General features: G+C 41.9%; 1 protein-coding gene across 1 annotated transcript in view; it reads left to right on the top strand.

Annotated features, from left to right (window-relative positions):
• The window catches only part of DCLK3 (doublecortin like kinase 3), a 58,104-nt gene extending 56,351 nt beyond the window's left edge, over positions 1 to 1,753 (top strand). Inside the window, exon 5 of the mRNA XM_037847101.1 lies at positions 1,162 to 1,753. Coding sequence (XP_037703029.1) covers positions 1,162 to 1,319 — 158 coding nt within the window. The 3' untranslated portion in view covers positions 1,320 to 1,753. The remainder of the gene's footprint in view (positions 1 to 1,161) is intronic.
• The last annotated feature ends 17,325 nt before the right edge of the window (positions 1,754 to 19,078 follow it).

Raw genomic sequence — 19,078 nt, 5'->3', positions numbered from 1 at the left:
GCTGCGGTGGCAGGAGGGTGGGTGAGTGGTACAGTGAAAGCCTGGACTTGCTGGCTGTTCTGTCCAGTTGTCCATACCTGTATATATGGGTCTGAGAATTCTCAAATTTAAACCTGTCCCTGAGGCCTCTGGGTCCTTTGGGGACCTTGAGGAAGTGATGGCAGTGTGGGTGGGGGAGCTGGGGGGCACTTTGTGAGCAGAATTGGCCCATCTTGAACTGGGTCAGGTGGGAGAGACCTTGTGACCCCTGTGCTCAAGAGGAGGCAGACAGTGTGTATGTGTTGGGATGGTGGGTGGGTGAGCAGCTGATCCTGAGCTGGAGATGCAAAAGATAAGCCTCAATAAAGATAAAGAAAAAGTGGGTGTTTTTCCTGTGGATTTCTCTAAAGATTAGAAGAGGAGGCTCAGTGAGCCAGCCTGGGAGAGCCAGCAAGCCAGAGAGATATCTTTTCCCCACCCTGCCTGCCACCTGGCCCACCAGTTGTCATCAGATCTCTCCAGAACCAGTCATGGATTTGGGCAGAAAATGAAATTAATTTTGAATTTTCACTATTTTCTACTTTGGTTTCTTTACACATATTTTTCAGTTTTGTCACGATGAAGACATATTTATCAACTCAGGAAGACTGAACATATTTTATCTAACAATTTGTTAGTTTAATTTAAAACTTTTCAATATGTAGCTATATGGTATGTGGCTGCTTTTTGTTCCGTTGCCCCTGGAGCCATGCATGTTAGGGGTGGCCTGGACTCCGTGACTAGAGAAATGAACAAACATCCTCCAGAGCCACGCTGTCCAATACAGTAGCCACCAACTATATTGCAAACTAATTAAAAGTAAATTTACATGCCAACTAATTCAAAGTAAACTAAAAATTTACATGCAAACTAATTAAAAGTAAACTAAAAATTCAGTTCCTCGGTTGTACCAGCTGTTTTTCAAATGTTTAATAGCCACGTGTGGATAGCACAGATGAAAAACGTTTCCATCATCACAGAAAGTTCTATTGGACAGTGCTGTTCTAAGAATACAAAAGGGCCTTTTAGCCAGCCCATGCTGCTGCTAATGTGGATGTTGTGTTTTTATTTCAAATATGGGGAAGGCAAATTCAGAACCATCTATAGTCATCTCACTTTTCCCTCCTCCTCTCCCTCCAACAGCTGCTAAAGATCTGGTGAGCCGGTTACTGGTAGTAGACCCCAAAAAACGCTACACGGCCCACCAGGTCCTTCAGCACCCCTGGATTGAAACTGCTGGGAAGACGAGCTCGGTGACCCTGCAGAAGGAGGTGTCTGCCGGCAACGAGGGCCACCTCTGAAGCCAGCAGAGGCGGCGAGCGGAGGAGACATCGTAGTTACCACCTCAGGCATCTGTTCGGCTGCTGCGTCTGCTCAGGGATGGAGAAAAGGAAGGAAAGCTGAGAGAAAAACAAAGAAAGGGGCTTCAAGAGATAATTGGAGAATTGGGACTAGGAGAGACGCTCAGTATATTTTAATGCATATTTTAAAAAAGAAGCCAAGTCTTCACATATTTTTAGATTTGTATATTTAAAGTCTTCAATACATTTTTTGGGGGGGAAACAGTTGTCACCATTGAGAGATTTTTTGGTAATTACCATGTGTTTTGTTTATTCCTGTAATCAAGTTCATGATACACTACATGAGTGGTGCTTCCTAGGGTCTAAACTCCCCTTGTGAGATTAAGAAGGTGAATCATGGTCTTTCTGGGTTAATAAAATGTGCTCTGAATGAGGTCTGTCATGGTCTGTCTCCTGATTACTTCTTACCATGCTGGTGATGAGAACCAGGGAGTTAGAGTTCAGACACGTCTCCTGAAATCAATATGACTACATATGAACATTGTGATGGTTGCTTGATTAATTGACAAGATCTGCTTATTTAGGACATACTGAACTGGATAATAAGAAACCCACGAATTTGGTCTCTAGTGTTTCAGTCTTAGTGAAAATCAGATTTAGCACAGTCAGAAAATGGAAAGAAGAAATCACTGAATCATTCGTGCCCCTTCAATACCTACTTATGCTGCTTCATAGCCCTATTTTCCCTGAAGCCTGAGTCACTTCCTATATGACGCTAGGTGCTCAGGCTGCAACTGGGTCAACATTTTCAGATCATGAAGGAGCCATTTAGTGTGTGAATACATCAGAAATACAGTAAATGGATTTACACTGGTCTCGAAGGAGCTTGAAGAGTTTAGGCCCATTCTTAGCTGCAGGGCATACATGGAGAGGGCACAGAACAAACTTTCTCTGTTATTTTGTTCCTGAGTGCTATACTGAAATGTTTGTCTTTTCAGATGACTCTAGGAATACGCAGGAGCTGAAAGCAAAACATAATCCTGACATTTCACAAATTGACCTTTTTAGGTTACATGTAACCTGGTCATTAGGCCACAGAATCAGTTAAAAGTGTGAGCGTCTCACCTTTATTTTACCTTCCTTTTCACTTTTGGAATCATCAGGTTTTAGGAGTGTATGAGTTAGGGTCCAGTCAGGAAAGCAGGACCAGCAATAGAGAGTTTAGTGTACAGAATTGCTTAAATACTTGTGGTAAAAGTACCAAAGAGGCTCTGAAGTAATTTAGAGGTAGTAACTGCAGAAAGTGGCTTCCATTCCTAGGTGGGAAAACCAAGGGACAAGGTTGGGTTTATCAGAACCTATAAGCTTGGAGGAGAAACCCCACTGTAGTAGACACTGTAGTGTGCTGCCCAGATCCCTCTACAAGACCAAAGGGAATAAACTGTTGGGAGTACGGCTTTCAGCTGTCAGCCTCCTCTGGAAATTGCCCTTGGGTGGGAAGAGTCACCTCACTCAAGATCCAAACCCCCTCCCGGGTCAGGCTGCATTAAGTGACTCATCCATGTAGGACATAAAGGCCTGACCCCTCTCCCCCAACTGGAGACAACACTGAAGGGCCATCCCGGCTTTAAAGCTCCTCGTGGGGGTTTGCTGGGCACTTGGTTGAGACTGCATCACTGCCCAGCTTCTTCATTGCCCATTCCTACTTCTTTCCCTTCCCTTCCAAAGGAGGTGATTCTGAGACTACTCCCCAGTAAACCTCCAGCACGCTAATCTCCATTTCAGAGATGGCTTCCCAGGGAACCAAACCTGTGATATTGCCTAGAAATGTAAAACTGTTGCAAAAAGGTACTAGCTGGTACTTTACCTCAGGAGCTCAGAGAAGGAGTTCTGACATGCTGTTAGATTATTCTTTGGTTGGGGCTGTCACTTACTGGGTTGGAGGCCTATTTCAACAGAAGTTAGAGGCAGAAAGAATCCTTGGGAGTGAGCTGTTTTAGTGACAGCTTTTAAAGGGCTCAGAGAGTCTGGGGCCCTTAGGCTTCTGCCTGAATGTTCTTTGGAGACTAACTTGTAGAATTTGGAAAAATGATGGCTTCTACCTCCTGCAACCCATTTTGGCAGGGGATCTCTACTCGTGGGCTTATGATGGGCAACAGAAGTAGTGCCATCATTGACACCTTAGAATTGATAAGGCTCAGCCTTTTATAGATGGACAGGTTAGTAGGAGAGAACTGGGCAGGACCCTATTTGTGGAGGGACAGAATCTGTGGCCATTTTTGTGTTCTACCACATCACCAAACCAAACCAGTTACAGGCACTGACAGAAGAGGATTCAACCATGTCAGCAAACTAGCAGACATAGGAAGACTCTCTACATTCTAAAATTGGTTAGAGCATGCCATAGGCACTTTGGAGTAAAAGAGGAATCTTGGTCTTAATCATGCTTTGGGGTTCATAGCCTTTTGCAAGTTCACCTTTTTTGTTTGTTTTATTGATCTTTCCCTAATGATTTGTCCTTGGGTTGCATTTCTGTCTATACTCTAAGTCTGCTGTATTAGCTAACTCTTGCTGCATAACAAAAACTGAACTGTTTAAAACAATAATAATGTATCATTTCTGATGAATTTCTGGCTTGAGAATGTGGGCTGCGCTCAGCTGGACAGTTCTGGTCTAGGTTGTGTTTCACTGTTCTTGGCTGGAATAGCTGGGGGGTAGCTGGGGCTCATTCCATGGGTGGCTTATCCTCCAGCTGGCTAGCCCAGTCTTGATAACACTGTGGTGGAAGGGCTGCTAGCATGAGAGTGGAAGCTGCAAGGTCTCTTGAGGTGTAGTCTTGGAACTTGCACAACGTCACCTCCATTGCATGCTACTGACTAAAGCAATTCAATTCACAAAGCCAGCTTAGATTCAAGGAGTGGAGAAACAGGCCCCATCTATTGATGGGAGAAGCTACAAAAAATCTGTGGCCATTTTTGCATTCTACCACATCCACCTTACCAACCCACTTACCTTTCCAAACCTGAGTCTCCATCTCTTAACACTCATGGTAGAGGAGCAGAGGCTATTCTGGGGAGGGGGGAGGGGTTGCTTTCCCATGCACCAGAGAAATTTCATTTGTGCATTCAGTCCTTTACTCGGCAAATAAGATTGAGCACTTGTCGTGAGTCACGCACTGTACTAGACCCTGAGAACACAAAGCTGGGTATAACATAGTATCTACAGTTAAGGCACTCAGCCTTGTGGGGGAGATAGGCCTGTAACCTGATGATTTAATGCTGTATGTTAAAGGCAATGAAGAAGATGTGCACAGTTTTATAATCTATTATAATTAATAGTGGCCATTTAGGAGTCCATATGAGGGGCCAGGTGCTGTACCAGACTCTTGAAATTTTCTCTGATAATCTGCAAATAACATCATGATACAGGTATTATTACATCCCAGCATCTTTTGCATGAATGATCATAGCCAGAGTGAAGAGTTAAAATGAAACTTAATCACATCACCTTCAGCTTTCAAAGGCTTCCCATTACATTTAGAACACAACCAAACTCCTCAGTAGAGCTGAACAGGAGCTAAATGATCTGGCCCTTCCTACCTCACCGATTTCCTCTCCTCCCATATCTCCCATTGCTCGCTCTGCTTTAGCCATACACACTTTTCTGACTTCTCAGATAGCATTAATTCCTTATCCTGGGGCCTTTGCACTGGCTGTTTCCTCTCTGCAATGATTTTCCTCCAGCTTTTGAAGTCTCTGATCTTGCTTATTTTGTTTGCTTACTTGTCTAAGTCCTTCCACCAGAATGTAAGCTCCAGGAGGGCACTGGTCTTCTCTTTCTTGTTTCCTGATGTATCATCAGCACCTAGAACAGTGCATAGAAAATTTCAGGTTCACAATAAATATTTGTTGCATGAATGAAGAAACTCCTGACTAAAGTGATAAGGAAACCAAGGCCCCAATCACACAGGTGGTAAATGGCAGAACTGGGACCTGAACCCACAATTATCCAAGGCCATGGATCTTTCCTCCATGCCACCCTGCCTGGGGAACCTGGAAAAGCACACCTCTCCTCTTTTCTGTACCTTGATCCCAAATTTTATGAACTTGCCTTTGGTTCCGGTGTAGGATCACTATGTCCATCCTCTATGGCAAACACTAATGGTTGTGTTGTCATGAGATAGAATCTCCATTGCTGTTATTCTTTCATTCTAAGGTGGGTACTTTTTCACACTTTTGCATTTCTTAAATTGGAGTGCATTTTACACTTGATGAATACTTAATATAGTTTCCTTTTCCCCTCAAAAGCTCTTATTAAACCTAGGGTATATTTTACAGTTGATGGTGCCCTACAATCTGGAAATAAATTGCAGCAAAAACCCTGTAATTGTTTTCCAGAAAGCAGTGGTACTTGGAATAAATAGTGGAAATCTCTCTTTCCCTTGGGTTGTATTCTTTCTGTTTTACACAGATGCTGTACAGAGTAGCACAGATACTTATTTTGTTATTAATGGTATATTGTTTTTCTCCCTGCCTACCTTCCTGATAGAATCTGGGAATCGAATAATAAAAGAACATAGAGATATATCTAGATTTGTTCTGACAAGTTTCATATCACTGAATATACTTGGAGAAGAAAATTTGACCTTAAGAAAAATTACATTGAGAAATCCAGCAGCTATCATAAAAACTGTGCAGCACAGAGAAAATGATGCCTCCTCTATTGTACTACCCATGTAATTTATGTCAACAGAAAACCAATAACTTCATCATGATCTGAAAGTAAATTTCACATGAGGGATCTTGGGCTCTTCCCTGATCTGACAGCGGGAAGTCTGCCACATAAATTCTCAACAACAACTTCCCACAAGAACTTTGGTAGGGGGTGGAGGATGGGAAATGAGCTGGCTCTCATTTCTTATCAGCCCTCACCGAAGGCTCCCAGGCATCTGACAGAGGGGATTTATGCAGGAGCATCATGGAGGTAATTCTGGAAACAGAAAATATGATTTTAATAAGCATTCTTCCTAGAACTAAATATGTCTTTTTAAATTGAAATGTTTCTCCATCAAATGTAGATTCAGCTAGTTTTAATGCAAGGTGCTTAATTAACTTTTTGACCCCAGTTTCCTCCTCTGAATATGGCAGGTGGTAACAGCATCCAAAACCTCAGGTGTGCAAGAATTATCACATAATTTTGTTTTCTATACATCTAATTACAATTTCACTGTGTAGCCCCATCCTGCTGGTTGGTGGGCAGAGATCTCATCCATCCTTTCCACACTGGGTCACAGTTCTGGGATCTCATGAGTACCAAATTATGGGGAGCTTCCTTCACTCATAAGGTTCCATGTGGTTACTGCCGACATACCCACTGCACCAGCCCTGTGGTTCTCTGCTACTTACTTGCTATGCCTGGGCCTGGAAATCTTTTGTAGAAATTCCTACAGCCTTATCGCTGTGGACACATGGATTATTTGTCTTTGGCGTCTTGACCCCTCAATGGGTTTCTACTAGGTCCCCAGGGCTCTGGAGCCTATCAAATTCTTTCTCTACTTCTTTCAGCCAAGAAAAATCTATACGATTTGGGGAGAGCCCATTATTCCTTTATCTTTTCTCACTTTAAACTCCTTTCTCTCTCCCCGTGTCCATTACAAATCCTCCAAATTCTCCTTTGGGCAGGGCTGGGACTAGGGTGAGGTGAGTGAGTGGGTTCTTCTCAGCCACAAAATCTAAGGGCATACCATAAAACTCAAGACGATCAGGATAACTAATATTGTAATGCAATATTTCTAGAAGTCAAAACAAACGCAAAAAATGTCAGTTTTAAATAAAAGACCAATGCCATGAGGGGCCATATTGGAGCCTGAGGCTAACAGGAAAATATACCCCATATACATGTTTTCATGTATTTTTGTAATGGCTAATTTTTTTCCAAACCATTAATGTAGTTGAAAAATATGGAAATATTGAAGAGGAGTTATAAGGACACTCACAACACTATTTTGAATATTTTATTTATACCCAAAATACAAAATTTATTATAATTTTACTCCAGTTTATGTTTATGTTAATTAAAAATTATTTAAGATGGCCACTTGGTCAGGAGAGATTGTTAAACAAGGCATTCTCTAAATTGAAAATGAGATAAGTAAAAGAGTAGATTTGGAATGTATTATTGATGAGTTTGCTCCCATTAAAACCAGGGACACACATTTTCCCTTTTGCTTCAGACTTCAATGTGGCTTAGTATGACACTGTTAAATCTTGTCTTTATCTAACAATTTGGTATTTTATTCACTGTGGATTTTTGTATTTATTTTGATTTTTAAAAAATATTGCATTACAATATTATTTATCTTGATTACTGAGTTTTTTGGTGCCCTCTTAAATTTTGCTGCTGAGGTGAGTGCTGACTGGCCTCAAACTAATCCCGGATGTGGATTTGGGAAACAACAACAGTGGCTTCTCTTTTCTGTCTTGCCAGGTACCCTGAGAACCAGCTTGAATTGAGGGAAAGAGGAAGGAGAAATTAAGGGAAGACAATCCATAAATTAATATCTTAAGACAATATCTGGCCACATGTAGAATTCGAGTGTTGGACTCCATTTCAAGGGCTGTTCTAGCTCTCATGTCTTTGCTTCTAATAGTATGGAGAGGATGAGACTGTGGTTGGTATTATGGATATATATACCAAATGGAAGATACCTGCTTTTTTAACCATCTCAATCATCGTCAGCAATTAAAATTGCTTTTCAGCTCAGATTCTTGGCTATGGAGATGCGTTCCACAGACAAGGGCTTCACTGGTTAGAAAAAACACAGCAGAAATCATAGTGGTCCATGGCCTTCTGGATGTCCTCTTGGTTTCATTTTCCTCATTTCTTTGAGGCTCAACTACTTACTTTCTGGCTGTGGCCCTGGGCTGCTCTGCATTTTGCACTCATTAAAAAACAAAAACTAAAGCAATTTTTGAAGAGTCTTCATGCCTCAAAATGAGATCTGCAAAGTTTCTATTTTTATCAGAGGTCGAACTTTTGCCCAATAGCGCCAGCACAGCACTAAGGAGGGGGAGGAGGCTTCAAACCTGAAGGTGATTCCTTTTATTGAGTTTCTCTTTTTAAACATCCCCTCAGGGGGGAAACAATCCAACGTCAGAGAAACAATACAAGGTGGTGAAGAGTCAGCTGAGCTGTTCCCCATCCTGGAATCCCAGGGGCCTGTGCCTTTGTAACTGGGAGGCAGCTGCTTTTAAGCTGACCTGGCTTGGCTTTTTCAGCCCTCGTAAAAATCGTTCAAGGGCCGAACATCGCTGTTTTTCTCCCTTTGCTTTCTCGCTTGAAAACAAACAGAAGCGCCATGGGACATTTTGTCCCACATTTGCTGCTTCCGCGTGTTTTCTTTTGCCAAGCTCCCAATACAGGCTTCTCTTTCACGGGCTCTGAGTGACTGAACATTGTTTCACTCGTTTTGTTTCATTGCTAGTTCACCTCATTCTCCGACAGAACACAGGCTGCAGCCGCGTCTCATCCCAACCCATACCCTTTCCCTTTCTTCTGCTCGATTCCTCTTAAAGCACTTTTCCTAACACAGGTATCCATCTAAACTGCATCTTCATCAGAAATCATGAGGCGGCCAGAAAGACAAGCAGGTTCTATCAAGGTCCTCAGGTAGAAAAGGTGTTTACTGAAAGGTCCACGGGAGGAATCTCACGGAAATGGTGGTAAGATGAGAAGTTCACCCGGCACTGACTCTCCAGGCTCAGTGTCTTTCTGGGACCAAGCAGGCTCTTAGTTAAGCTCTGAACTGGGTGTCTACTCCTTTTTCTCCTCTGTTTCACCCCAGCTTTCTCGGTCTTGCTCCTTAACATTACAGGTGTCGTGGTGCCCCTGGCACCAGACTCTCCGTTACCTCACAGCTGGTCAACTCTGACCTAACTGGCCCAGGCTCTCCGTGTTTCATTTTCAAGTCCCTGGGAGAGAAACTCTGATTGGCTCAGCTTGGGTCAGATGTGCACCTCTAGTCCAATCAGCTGTGTCTGATGGTGGTGTCAGGTCACATGGTTCACGGGGCTGCCCCTTTCAGGTGAGTGTCGTTTGGGGGTAGGTTATCTAAGAAGAGGAGGTGTGGAGTGGAAGGGAAATGATTGGCATCTTCGGTACAGTCCTTAAGTGCCACTTTGTGCTTTCTGGCCATCACTCTGGGACACACCCCTGGTAAGCTTGTCTTTTAAGGACGTCTATCCCCTTTTGATGGTCTGACTCCCGGGTCTTCTCTCTTTTGGGCCCTGATGTTGATATACTGCACGGGAGAGGCCTGCCCCATACCAAGATTAATTATTAAAATTTCTCCTCTGTATATTTTTAGTACTTTCGGAGATTTTTATTAAACATTTAAACGTTAAATATTTCATGTATCCAGAATTTACTTTATTTCAAGGAATCAGGTAGGGATCCCAGCTTTATTATTATTTTCTCCAGTCATCTGGACACAATTTATTGACTTACCCATTTTTTTTTTCATTTAAAAGAATACCTCGTTTATTATATACTGAATTTTTGTATGCAGTAAGTTATATCTAGACTATATTCTGTTTCAGTAACCTGTTAATCCATGTGTCAGAAACACAACATTTAATTACTATAGGCTGCTTCTTTTAAATTGCTCACTTTGAACATCCTGGATTCTTCTGACTGTTCATTCTCATAGATGTACGTTATGGGGCAAGTCATGTGAGAGGCTGTGGGGGTTTTGCTGTTTGTGGAAGCAGGAGGCACCTTAGCATGGGAGTGCCATCTTGGTTGAGCATTTTCTGCTCCGCATCTGCCTCAGCAGCCCAAAGCTTCCAGGACCAAGGTGCGCTCACCTCCAGCCTAGCTGCCCTCACAGGAGCCATCTTCAGCAAGGCCCGTGTGCCATGCAGGTCACTATGTCTGCATGCAGTGCAGGGGCCAGATATGAGGAAAGCTGAGGTCACCCTAGGAAGAGCCCCATTCCATCTGCCCTTGGCAATAGGTCAAGGGGCCGTTCCTATAGGACTTTGCTCTTTGGGATCCCATCACTTAATTTCCAGTGTACCCTTCTTTGAAGCCAGTGCTGTGGTTGGTGAAAAGACCAGCACTTCTGGTCTCCTCTTTGTGCTCTATCAGTTTCTAAGTTTTAGGCATGGGGTCGCTGCCCTTCTTTTTCTTTATAAGGGCATTGTTCCGATGGTCTGGCATATGTTTTACTTTTTTAGGTTATCACAGAAATGAAAGCACACCCAACCATCTCACAAATCTTAAGACTTTGAATCCCCAGCAAAGTCATCCAGCTTGAAATGCACTGAATTAAAGTATTTTTTTGTTGTTGATAAAAGAAGAGAAGGAAAAACCAGACTTTTTGCAGCCTGGGCAGCAGGTGGTGCTGTTGACATTGGAATCACATCTGGGCCTGCAGTTCTGGGTGCATTGGTCTGCTAGAATAGAAAATTTGCTGGTGTTGCATTGCAGTGGGTTTGTTGTCTTTTAGTCTTTTAAAAATACTCCCTTTGCGATGACCTTATCTGGGCCCCGTCAGCCAGGTTTAGCCTGATGCAGCACAGGCAAGTGACTAAGTGACTGGGTTTTGGTTCTTAAGCTATGCTCTTTTATTGTCTAGGCTGTAAAGCTGATGGTTTTCTGGGGGACCTTTATACCCTCCCTAGACACAGGGATAATGGCTTCTCATAACGTAGTCCACTCCAGGGCACATGCTTGAAAGCTAGCGGGTTAATTCTAGTGCCAAGGCAGGGCATTGAGTCCTTTCTGCTGTGGTCTATGACCTGTCTAAAGGGCTTCTAAAAATTCAGTTGTGGTAATTTTACCCTTAGCAACATGGAAATCTTAGCATGCTTTTCTTTTCAACGGTCAAGACTTCATTTTCAGTTTGCTGTGTGGCCTCACCCACTCTAAAGCTTGGTTTTGCATTCAGAAACTTAGAGCAACAGTATCATAATATCATAGCATCATAATCTATTTAGCAGAATCATATGATTCTAAAACACAGAATCATAATATTTAAGATGTGGAGATCACCTTGTCCACTGTATTCTTTTACGGTTTAACATCTGATGCCCAGTGAGTGGAAATGAACTTGCTCAAGGCAACACAGTGGATGGGTAATAGAACTTAGATCTTTTGCCTCCCAATCCAGCTCTTTTTTTCCCCCAAACCAAAAAAGGATAGTTTTTCCTTACTCTAGCACCAGCTCTAGGTACTTGGCCATGTGGACATAGTATTGGGGGCTGCTCACCTTGGTCTGTCCTGCCCTGGCAATTCCTAGTGTTAAGAATGATTGAGCCCACACTCCAGAATGAGAATATTATATATATTCAGTCGTCATTAACCTAGCCCAAATACATATTGTACTAAAGTATGGAAGTATTGCTAATTCTATTTTAATTTTTACAGTAAAATGTCTTTGATGGCATGTGTATTTGTCTGTTTTCAGATTTTAGGGACACTCATAGAAGGTATTGTTTTTTTTTTTTTAATGAGGTCTAATTATCATACAATAAAATGCACTGAACTGAAGTGGTCAGTTTGATGAGTGTTGATAATTGACTAATTGCTTTTTGAGAACAAAACTGACTATAGAACTAAGTCCTAAAAGGGTTGGAGTAACACAATTTATATCAGAGAGAAAGAAAATTGCTCCCTGCTCCCTTTATATTATTGGGACTATATCTGGAAAGGGAGAAATACTGACATTTCAAAGACTTTGCCATTTCTCCTGGGCTTCTTAAGGGTTGAAAGCCCCCAACTTCACTGGATCTCCTACAGCTTGTGGGGAGAGGATGCTCTGGCCAACTTTATTTAGGTCTTAAAGGACAAGGTGACCACAGACAACAGGTATAGATGTTAATCAGAAGTTCCGATCTGCACTTCTGGGTGTCTGTCACTAAGGACTGGGGTCACCCTTAACTAATGTGGACATTGGCAACGGGCCTGTCCTGGTCCACTAAAGGCCCTGCAGTGTGGCTCCAGGCTTTAATTGCTTGGATTTTAATTTCTTACTTGTTTTCCTCCTCATCTCCATTTTATATTTTCTCCTTGTTACCTCTATTTCTAGTGACAGGTTTCTACAGAATCTGTTCTTGACAATATGTTTGGAGTGCTGTGAATGTGAGTCTTTAATCTGGGGTGTGCAGGAAATATCACTTTTTACATTTCCTAATGCGGAAGCCCAGTTCTGCCGGGTTGACAGGAAATTCCATTTCAGATGTTACTGTGGGCATCTCTCCATCCCAGGGTTGTGTAAAGGTCCTGGGGTCGTTTGCAGAGATAAAGCAAAGGGGAGTCCTCTCCAGTCATTGGTCGTGGGCCCACATTGGTTGATGCTGGGATACAGACACTGTCCCAGTCCTTCGGGCCTGTTCGGGTCCAGCTTGGAGCACCAGAATCTTCAGTGAGGTCAGGAGCTGTGGTGCCTTGGGTCATTGGGTCTAGACCCTTTGCCCAAGACCTTGAGGTCTTGTGACCTCCCAGAAGTGCTGCCCCCATGACTCAGGGGACTCACGGGATTCATGGATATTCCCAACATCAGGGATTTTGCCTGGAACTCCCTCTTGATGTCATAGTTCCCTGCTTTCCACTCAGCCTCTGGGACACCCAGTGTTTCCTCTTCAGCAGCCATTACAGAGGCAGGAGGAAGACGAGTTTTGACCTCAAGGCGCTCTGCATCTTGCTCTACAAAACATACCCCAAGGCAAAGAATTACCAAGGCCACTTGACAGAAACCCAAGGAGGGAAAAGCAACATGGAACAAAACATAGGTTAATATCTCAAAAAAAATATTTTGCCAAATGTTTACAATACCCAGTGGCCTGCTTTGCTTATGATACTCCAGAGTTCTCGCTTGCTCACTTTCCCAGAATGTTTTCTGTCCCCTTTGTCTGCTGTATTTTCTCTGGCATGAACAGTTGCTATCAGGGCAGGGGTTTTATGAATTTCTTTTCCTGGAGATAGTCACTTCCTGTATTCAGTGAACATAAATGACAAGTACGAGGGCAGCACCATTCATCATATCTGAAGTATGGGTCTCCAGGGCTATCATTGTTTAATTACCTACCCTCATTCTTGTGATTGCAGTATGATTGTTGGGTAGATCTGGAATATTTGCTCCTTTTGGAGTTTTAACACTGAGATGAGCATTCTCTTAAAGGAGGAGTCAGCTCTGATGTATTTGAAAGTGGCTTGGAAAAGGTAAAAAGAGGCTGCTACATTGTACTGCTGTTCTCTGCGTAATTTGGAAATTATAGATATACATACCTGGTCACTGGCATAACCATGAAAGATCACATTCAAAGGTTGCCCCCTGCCCCCATTTCCTGCCCTTTTGAGGTCATTGAAGGAGAGGAGAGGTGGGTGGACAAACACACACAGTGCTGCATTCCATGAAGAGCTGGCGCATACCAGCAGCTCTGGTTCTGGCTGATTTGATGTCTGATGTACCCCAGTGAAGAAAATGAATAAATTGCTTTATTTCAAATTGAATTGGGGTTTGGCTGAGGTTTTCCTAATATGCTCATTACCAGGGCCAGAAAAAAAAAAACATTGACAATGGAACAAGAGTGAGCAGATAAGGGAAAAAAATTAACGGCAGAGTGAAGCTTTGAATTTCAAAGTACACCCTTTGGGTTCAGGTTTTGCTGTCTTTTAGGCTCCTCAGAGCAGAACATCACCAAGGGGCCAGCAGATAGTGCTGCAGGCAGCATTTGCATCCCCCCTCCCACATGTGAGAGATTAACTTGGAATCTGTATCTGGGGCATCTGTGTGTCTGGCTTGGAGAGCTTGGTTCTCATCAGGGATTGGCTGAGTGTCACTAGGCCCAATAATGCCTGGTCCTGGATCCTGCTCCCTGACCCTGTCCTGAGGGGTTTGTGTTATATTGGCTTCTGCTAAATGCTGCCCCTGACGATCTGGGTTGGTAGCTTTCTCATTTTCTGCCCTGCTAGGTTTAGTCTCTCCAAATGGGATATTTCTGCCTGACAAGATAAGGATTGTGTCACCATAATGAGATGTTCTTGCTCATGGCAGTGAACAGCCTCCTGGACATGCTCTGACATGTACAGCCCTGTCTCTGATCCTCACACAGTCTCTACTTTAGCTTTAGCCCATCCCAGAGGTCAGGGAAAAGAGAGGATGGTGGACCGAGGCCAGGCATGGGCTGGTGCTTGGAGAAGAGGTGGGAAGTGTGTCAGGGCACAGTGAGGGATGAGCCGATGGGGCTGTGAAGGGGAAAAGGCTCAGATGCGGGTGATGCTCAGGGGGGGTGGCGGGTGGGGCTTTGACCTGCACTTGGGAATTAAAAAGAGTGCTTTTACACTTTCATAAGGTCCTTTTTCCTATAGAAGCTATAAAAGACTGGATTAAAAATGTCCTAACAGTTAGAAGGGCCTTGTCAGATTGCTGCTTTGGAGTGTCCTGACTTGCTCAATGGGTGGCTTCAGCCACAAAGAACATCTCTTCCCAGATTAACCATAATGCAAGCTGAACAGCAGCTCCTGTAATGAAATCTCTTTCTGGATGATGGGCTGGGGCATGGAGCAAGTTGTGAGACTGTGGCCACTCTGAGGGCTGCAGAGTACTTGGGGCTCATTTCTGCCCAAATCTCTATCCATGATAAAGAGAAAGCTAGGGTTTGAATGTCAGCCCAAGGGACAACTCACTCTCTGTCACTCACACACATCTAGTAGCCCCAATTCCTGGCTTAGAGAAGCAATAAATGCTTACGGTTACCTTGTCCAAATTTACTTAGAACTAGCTGTCATGAAGAGGAGATAAGGTCTTGGGACTGAGATGTTCAAATTGTACATTTTTTTTTTCTAATAACAGAGTTGCTGACAGTTGTGAGGTCTATACCATGTTAACCTTTTAAAAAAGTTAAGGGTCAGCCAACATGTTAAAATCAGAAAACTGAATTGTGTTAAAGATGCCTAAGGCATTCTATTGGTTCTGACTTCAGAAACTTGAGTTTTCATAGGCTGAAAAATATCAATTTGTTTTAAAAGAATTTCCTTTTATATGATGAAAATGTTTTATTCTTATGCACTCCAAAAACCTTAGAAAAATATAGGTTTGGAAATTGTGTGTGTGTGTGTGTGTGTGTGTGTAAAACCATCTAAAATTTTGGGGTATCATGTTTACTTTTCTAGGGCAGTTTGTCAAGTCCCTAAGATGGGTTGAAAGTTTCCTAGAACCTTTTAGAATGCTCCTAATTTCTAGGAAAAAGCTTGTTTTTTCCTTCCTGAAGTTTAGGGAGAGTTAGTCCAGGTCAAATACTTAGGATTGAGTCTGAGCACCTTCTCTTACCCAGAACCATGCCTTTTCCACAGTTGTTCCTAGCACTGTCCTGTTCTTCCCTTTATAAGAAGAGAAGAAAATTTGCTTCCTAACCTTTAGTCTCATAGATTCCCATGATTGATCGTTAACTGAATAGCCTCCTTGACAATATATACCTGGAATTCTTGGAGGAAAATATGTTGAGGGTATCAGTCAGCTACTGCTATGTAACAAGCAACCACACACACACAAAAATCTCGGTGGTATACAATAAAAAGCACTTATTTAGCTCATGCATCTGCAAATCAGCTGGATATCTCTGTTGATCTTGGCTAGACTTGCTCATGCATCCAGAATTGGCTGGAGGGCGACTGATCTAAGTGGGTCTTGGTTGAGTGGTTCTGCTTTGGCTGCAATGACTGGAGAAATTTTTCTTCTCACTGTAAGTCTGTGGGTCACTTGAGCAGTATCTCTCACCCTCCCTGGACCAGCAGACTAACCAGGGCATGTCTTTCTCATGGCAGTGGCAGAACCGCAAGACAGTAGGCCCCAAAACAAAAGCATATTTCAAACTCGTTTTGTGTCATGTCTGTTAACATCTCATTGGCCAAAGCAAATTTTATAGCTTATCCCAAGGTCAAGGGGTGGGGAAATGCATTCCACTTTTGTCTCCATGGGGGGACTGCAAAATTACATAGTAAAGGGCATGGATATAGGAAAGGGTAAAGAATGGCCCCCAAAATGTAATCTAACACAGTGTAATTCTGCATTGCTCAGAAAATTTGAAAGACTTAGCATTACCTTTAGTCTGGCACTTGAGTCTATCCTTTATCTTTCTCTGTATCCTTCTTTTCCATTACCTTCCTATAAACATCCCCCCAGCACACAGCCAAACATATCTTAAACATGTCCACTGCAGCTAGGCAGCCTTCTCTGGTTTTTGTTTGCCTAAGCCCTACCTTTGCTTTATGGTGGAATGCAGATTCCACTTCCTCCAAGCAGACACAGCACTGGGCCAACATCCTGTTACAAACTTGACTTTTTAATCACCTTTCCTGGCTGCTGATCTGGGCTTAGAGCCCTTGGAGGGCTGGACAGGTCTACTGTATCTCTGAATCGTGGATATCTAGCTTCCTGCCTGGCATGCAGGAGATAGTAAATATTTTCTTTCACAGGAGTGAGGTATGAATAAGGAAGGAGAAAAGAAAGATACTCTTCCAAAATCTTGGAGGAGCTAGAGCTTCTGCCTCAATCAATTGTCAGGGTAGTCCCCCCTGAACCCCCATCCATTTTTTCATGCCCACATTGGAGACAGGGAGATAGGGCACAGCTGAGACAGAGCAAGACATCACATCATTTCAAGTCCTTTCATCCTCCAGGATACCCAAAATTGATCATTCTTTTGCTCTAATACCTGATTCTCAGACTCACTGATCTGCTTCTATCAGTTCATTCAGGCTTGATTAGGTGATGAGATAATTGGCTTATATTAACTGGGTAATAAAATACGTATTTATGTATTGTGAAACTTAATCTCCTCATGATGTCAGTCTTGTCCTACATGTCTTATCTTAGGAGGTCTGTTCACGTTGCTCTCTTCCTTGGAATGCCTTTACGTTCTTAGAAGTCAAGGTCCAACTCAAACTTTACCTCTTCGTGGCATCTTTCCTAGAGTCAGGGAACTCAAATCTTGGCTCCATCACCGTTTGGGTAAGTTACTTACTTTCTCTGACTCTTAGGTTATTCATCTCTAAAATGATTCTGCTTTTCAAAAGACTAAATGAGATAATGTACAAAGTGTTTAAACTGTGTCTCACACATAGTATACTTTGAACATACCCTTATGTTACAGAAAATTTCATACACACCCCAAAGAAGACAATAACGAGCTTCCATGTACTCAGTGCCCAGCTTCAACATTTGTCACCATTTTTCTAACCTTATTTCATCTATCCTCCTATTTTTTATTTAGCCGGAGAACTTTTTATTTTTGTTTTTTTAAAAAACTCTATTTTATTGAGATACATTCACACACCATACAATCATCCAAAGTGTATGATCAGTTGTTCACAGTACCATCATATAGTTGTGCATTTATCACCTCAATTTTTGAACATTTTCATTACCACACACAAAAAATAATAAGAATAAAAGTTGAAGTAAACAATAACATCCAAAACACCCCATCTCCTCCATCCCCCCATTATTCTTTTAATTTTTGTCCCCATTTTTCTACTCATCTGTCTATACACTGGATAAAAGGAATGTGAGCCACAAGGTTTTCATAATCACATGGTCATACCGTATAAGCTATATAGTTATACAATCGTCTTCAAGAATCAAGGCTACCGGGTTGCAGTTCAATGGTTTCACGTATTTCCTTCTAGCTATTCTTTTTTTTGAATTTCAAATTTTATTTAATTTTAATACTTTGTAATTAATTTAAACTTAAGAACTGAAGCAGTGTAAAATATTTTCCCATTAAGGAAACTATTGTTCCAGTAGTATTACATTTCATTTCAGCCATTGAAAATTTAACCTCCCAAAGAAGGTGTGTTCTAAATGACTTTGAAGACTAACAATAAGTAAATAAATAAAATCTCATTAATAACTTAAAATCTAATTAATTTTTATATTTATTATATTTTGAAATGGTAATATTTTGCTAAATTGAGTTAAATATGTATTAAAATTAATTGCACCTCTTTCTATTTTACTTTTTTTAATGTGGTTACTAGAAAATTTAAAAAATACATGTATGACCCACATTATATGTATATATATATATGCATATATATATTTTTTTACTCTCAAAATATGATTTAACAAGTAGTTAAGAGCAAATTTCAAAGAATATCATGAGTCACAGTTACACAACTTCAGCTATTTTCAATATTGTAAAATATAACATACATACAGGAAGGTGTTGACTTTTGATGTACAGCTCAACAAGCAGTTACATAGTAATTTAACAAATTGTTATGGGTTACAGTTCCACAGTTTCAGTTTCTAGCTATTTTAATACACTAAAGACTAAAAAGGGATATCTATATAATGCATAAAAATAACCTCCAGTAGCCTGAGAACTTTTAAGCAAATCTGACACATCATGTCATTTCACCCATAAACACATGTATAGACTCTCAATAAGTGTTTCCCTGTCACTTACCTTTTCCAGCCTTCATAGCTCTCTGGGCTCCTAAAGCCTTCTAATTTCTGCCCAGTATATCTAGCACCTAGTTATGTAGCTTTCCCTTGTGTTTTCTTTGTTTCCCAAGGGGATGGTGAATGAGAGCCAGAGGATTCTGTTTTGCCTTGCCCCTATGTTCAGTTATGTACCTGTTGTGATAATAATTATGGTGGTACAAGACATTGTGTTTGAAAAAATAAATAAGACAGGAAGGTATGTGTTACAGCAGATGATGCTGATGTGTGGTAAGAATCAGTTGAAATTTAT

This window comes from Choloepus didactylus, chromosome 1 (assembly GCF_015220235.1).
Source record: "Choloepus didactylus isolate mChoDid1 chromosome 1, mChoDid1.pri, whole genome shotgun sequence".
Taxonomy (NCBI): Eukaryota; Metazoa; Chordata; class Mammalia; order Pilosa; family Megalonychidae; genus Choloepus; species Choloepus didactylus.
This window is presented reverse-complemented; position numbering and strand designations above follow the sequence as displayed.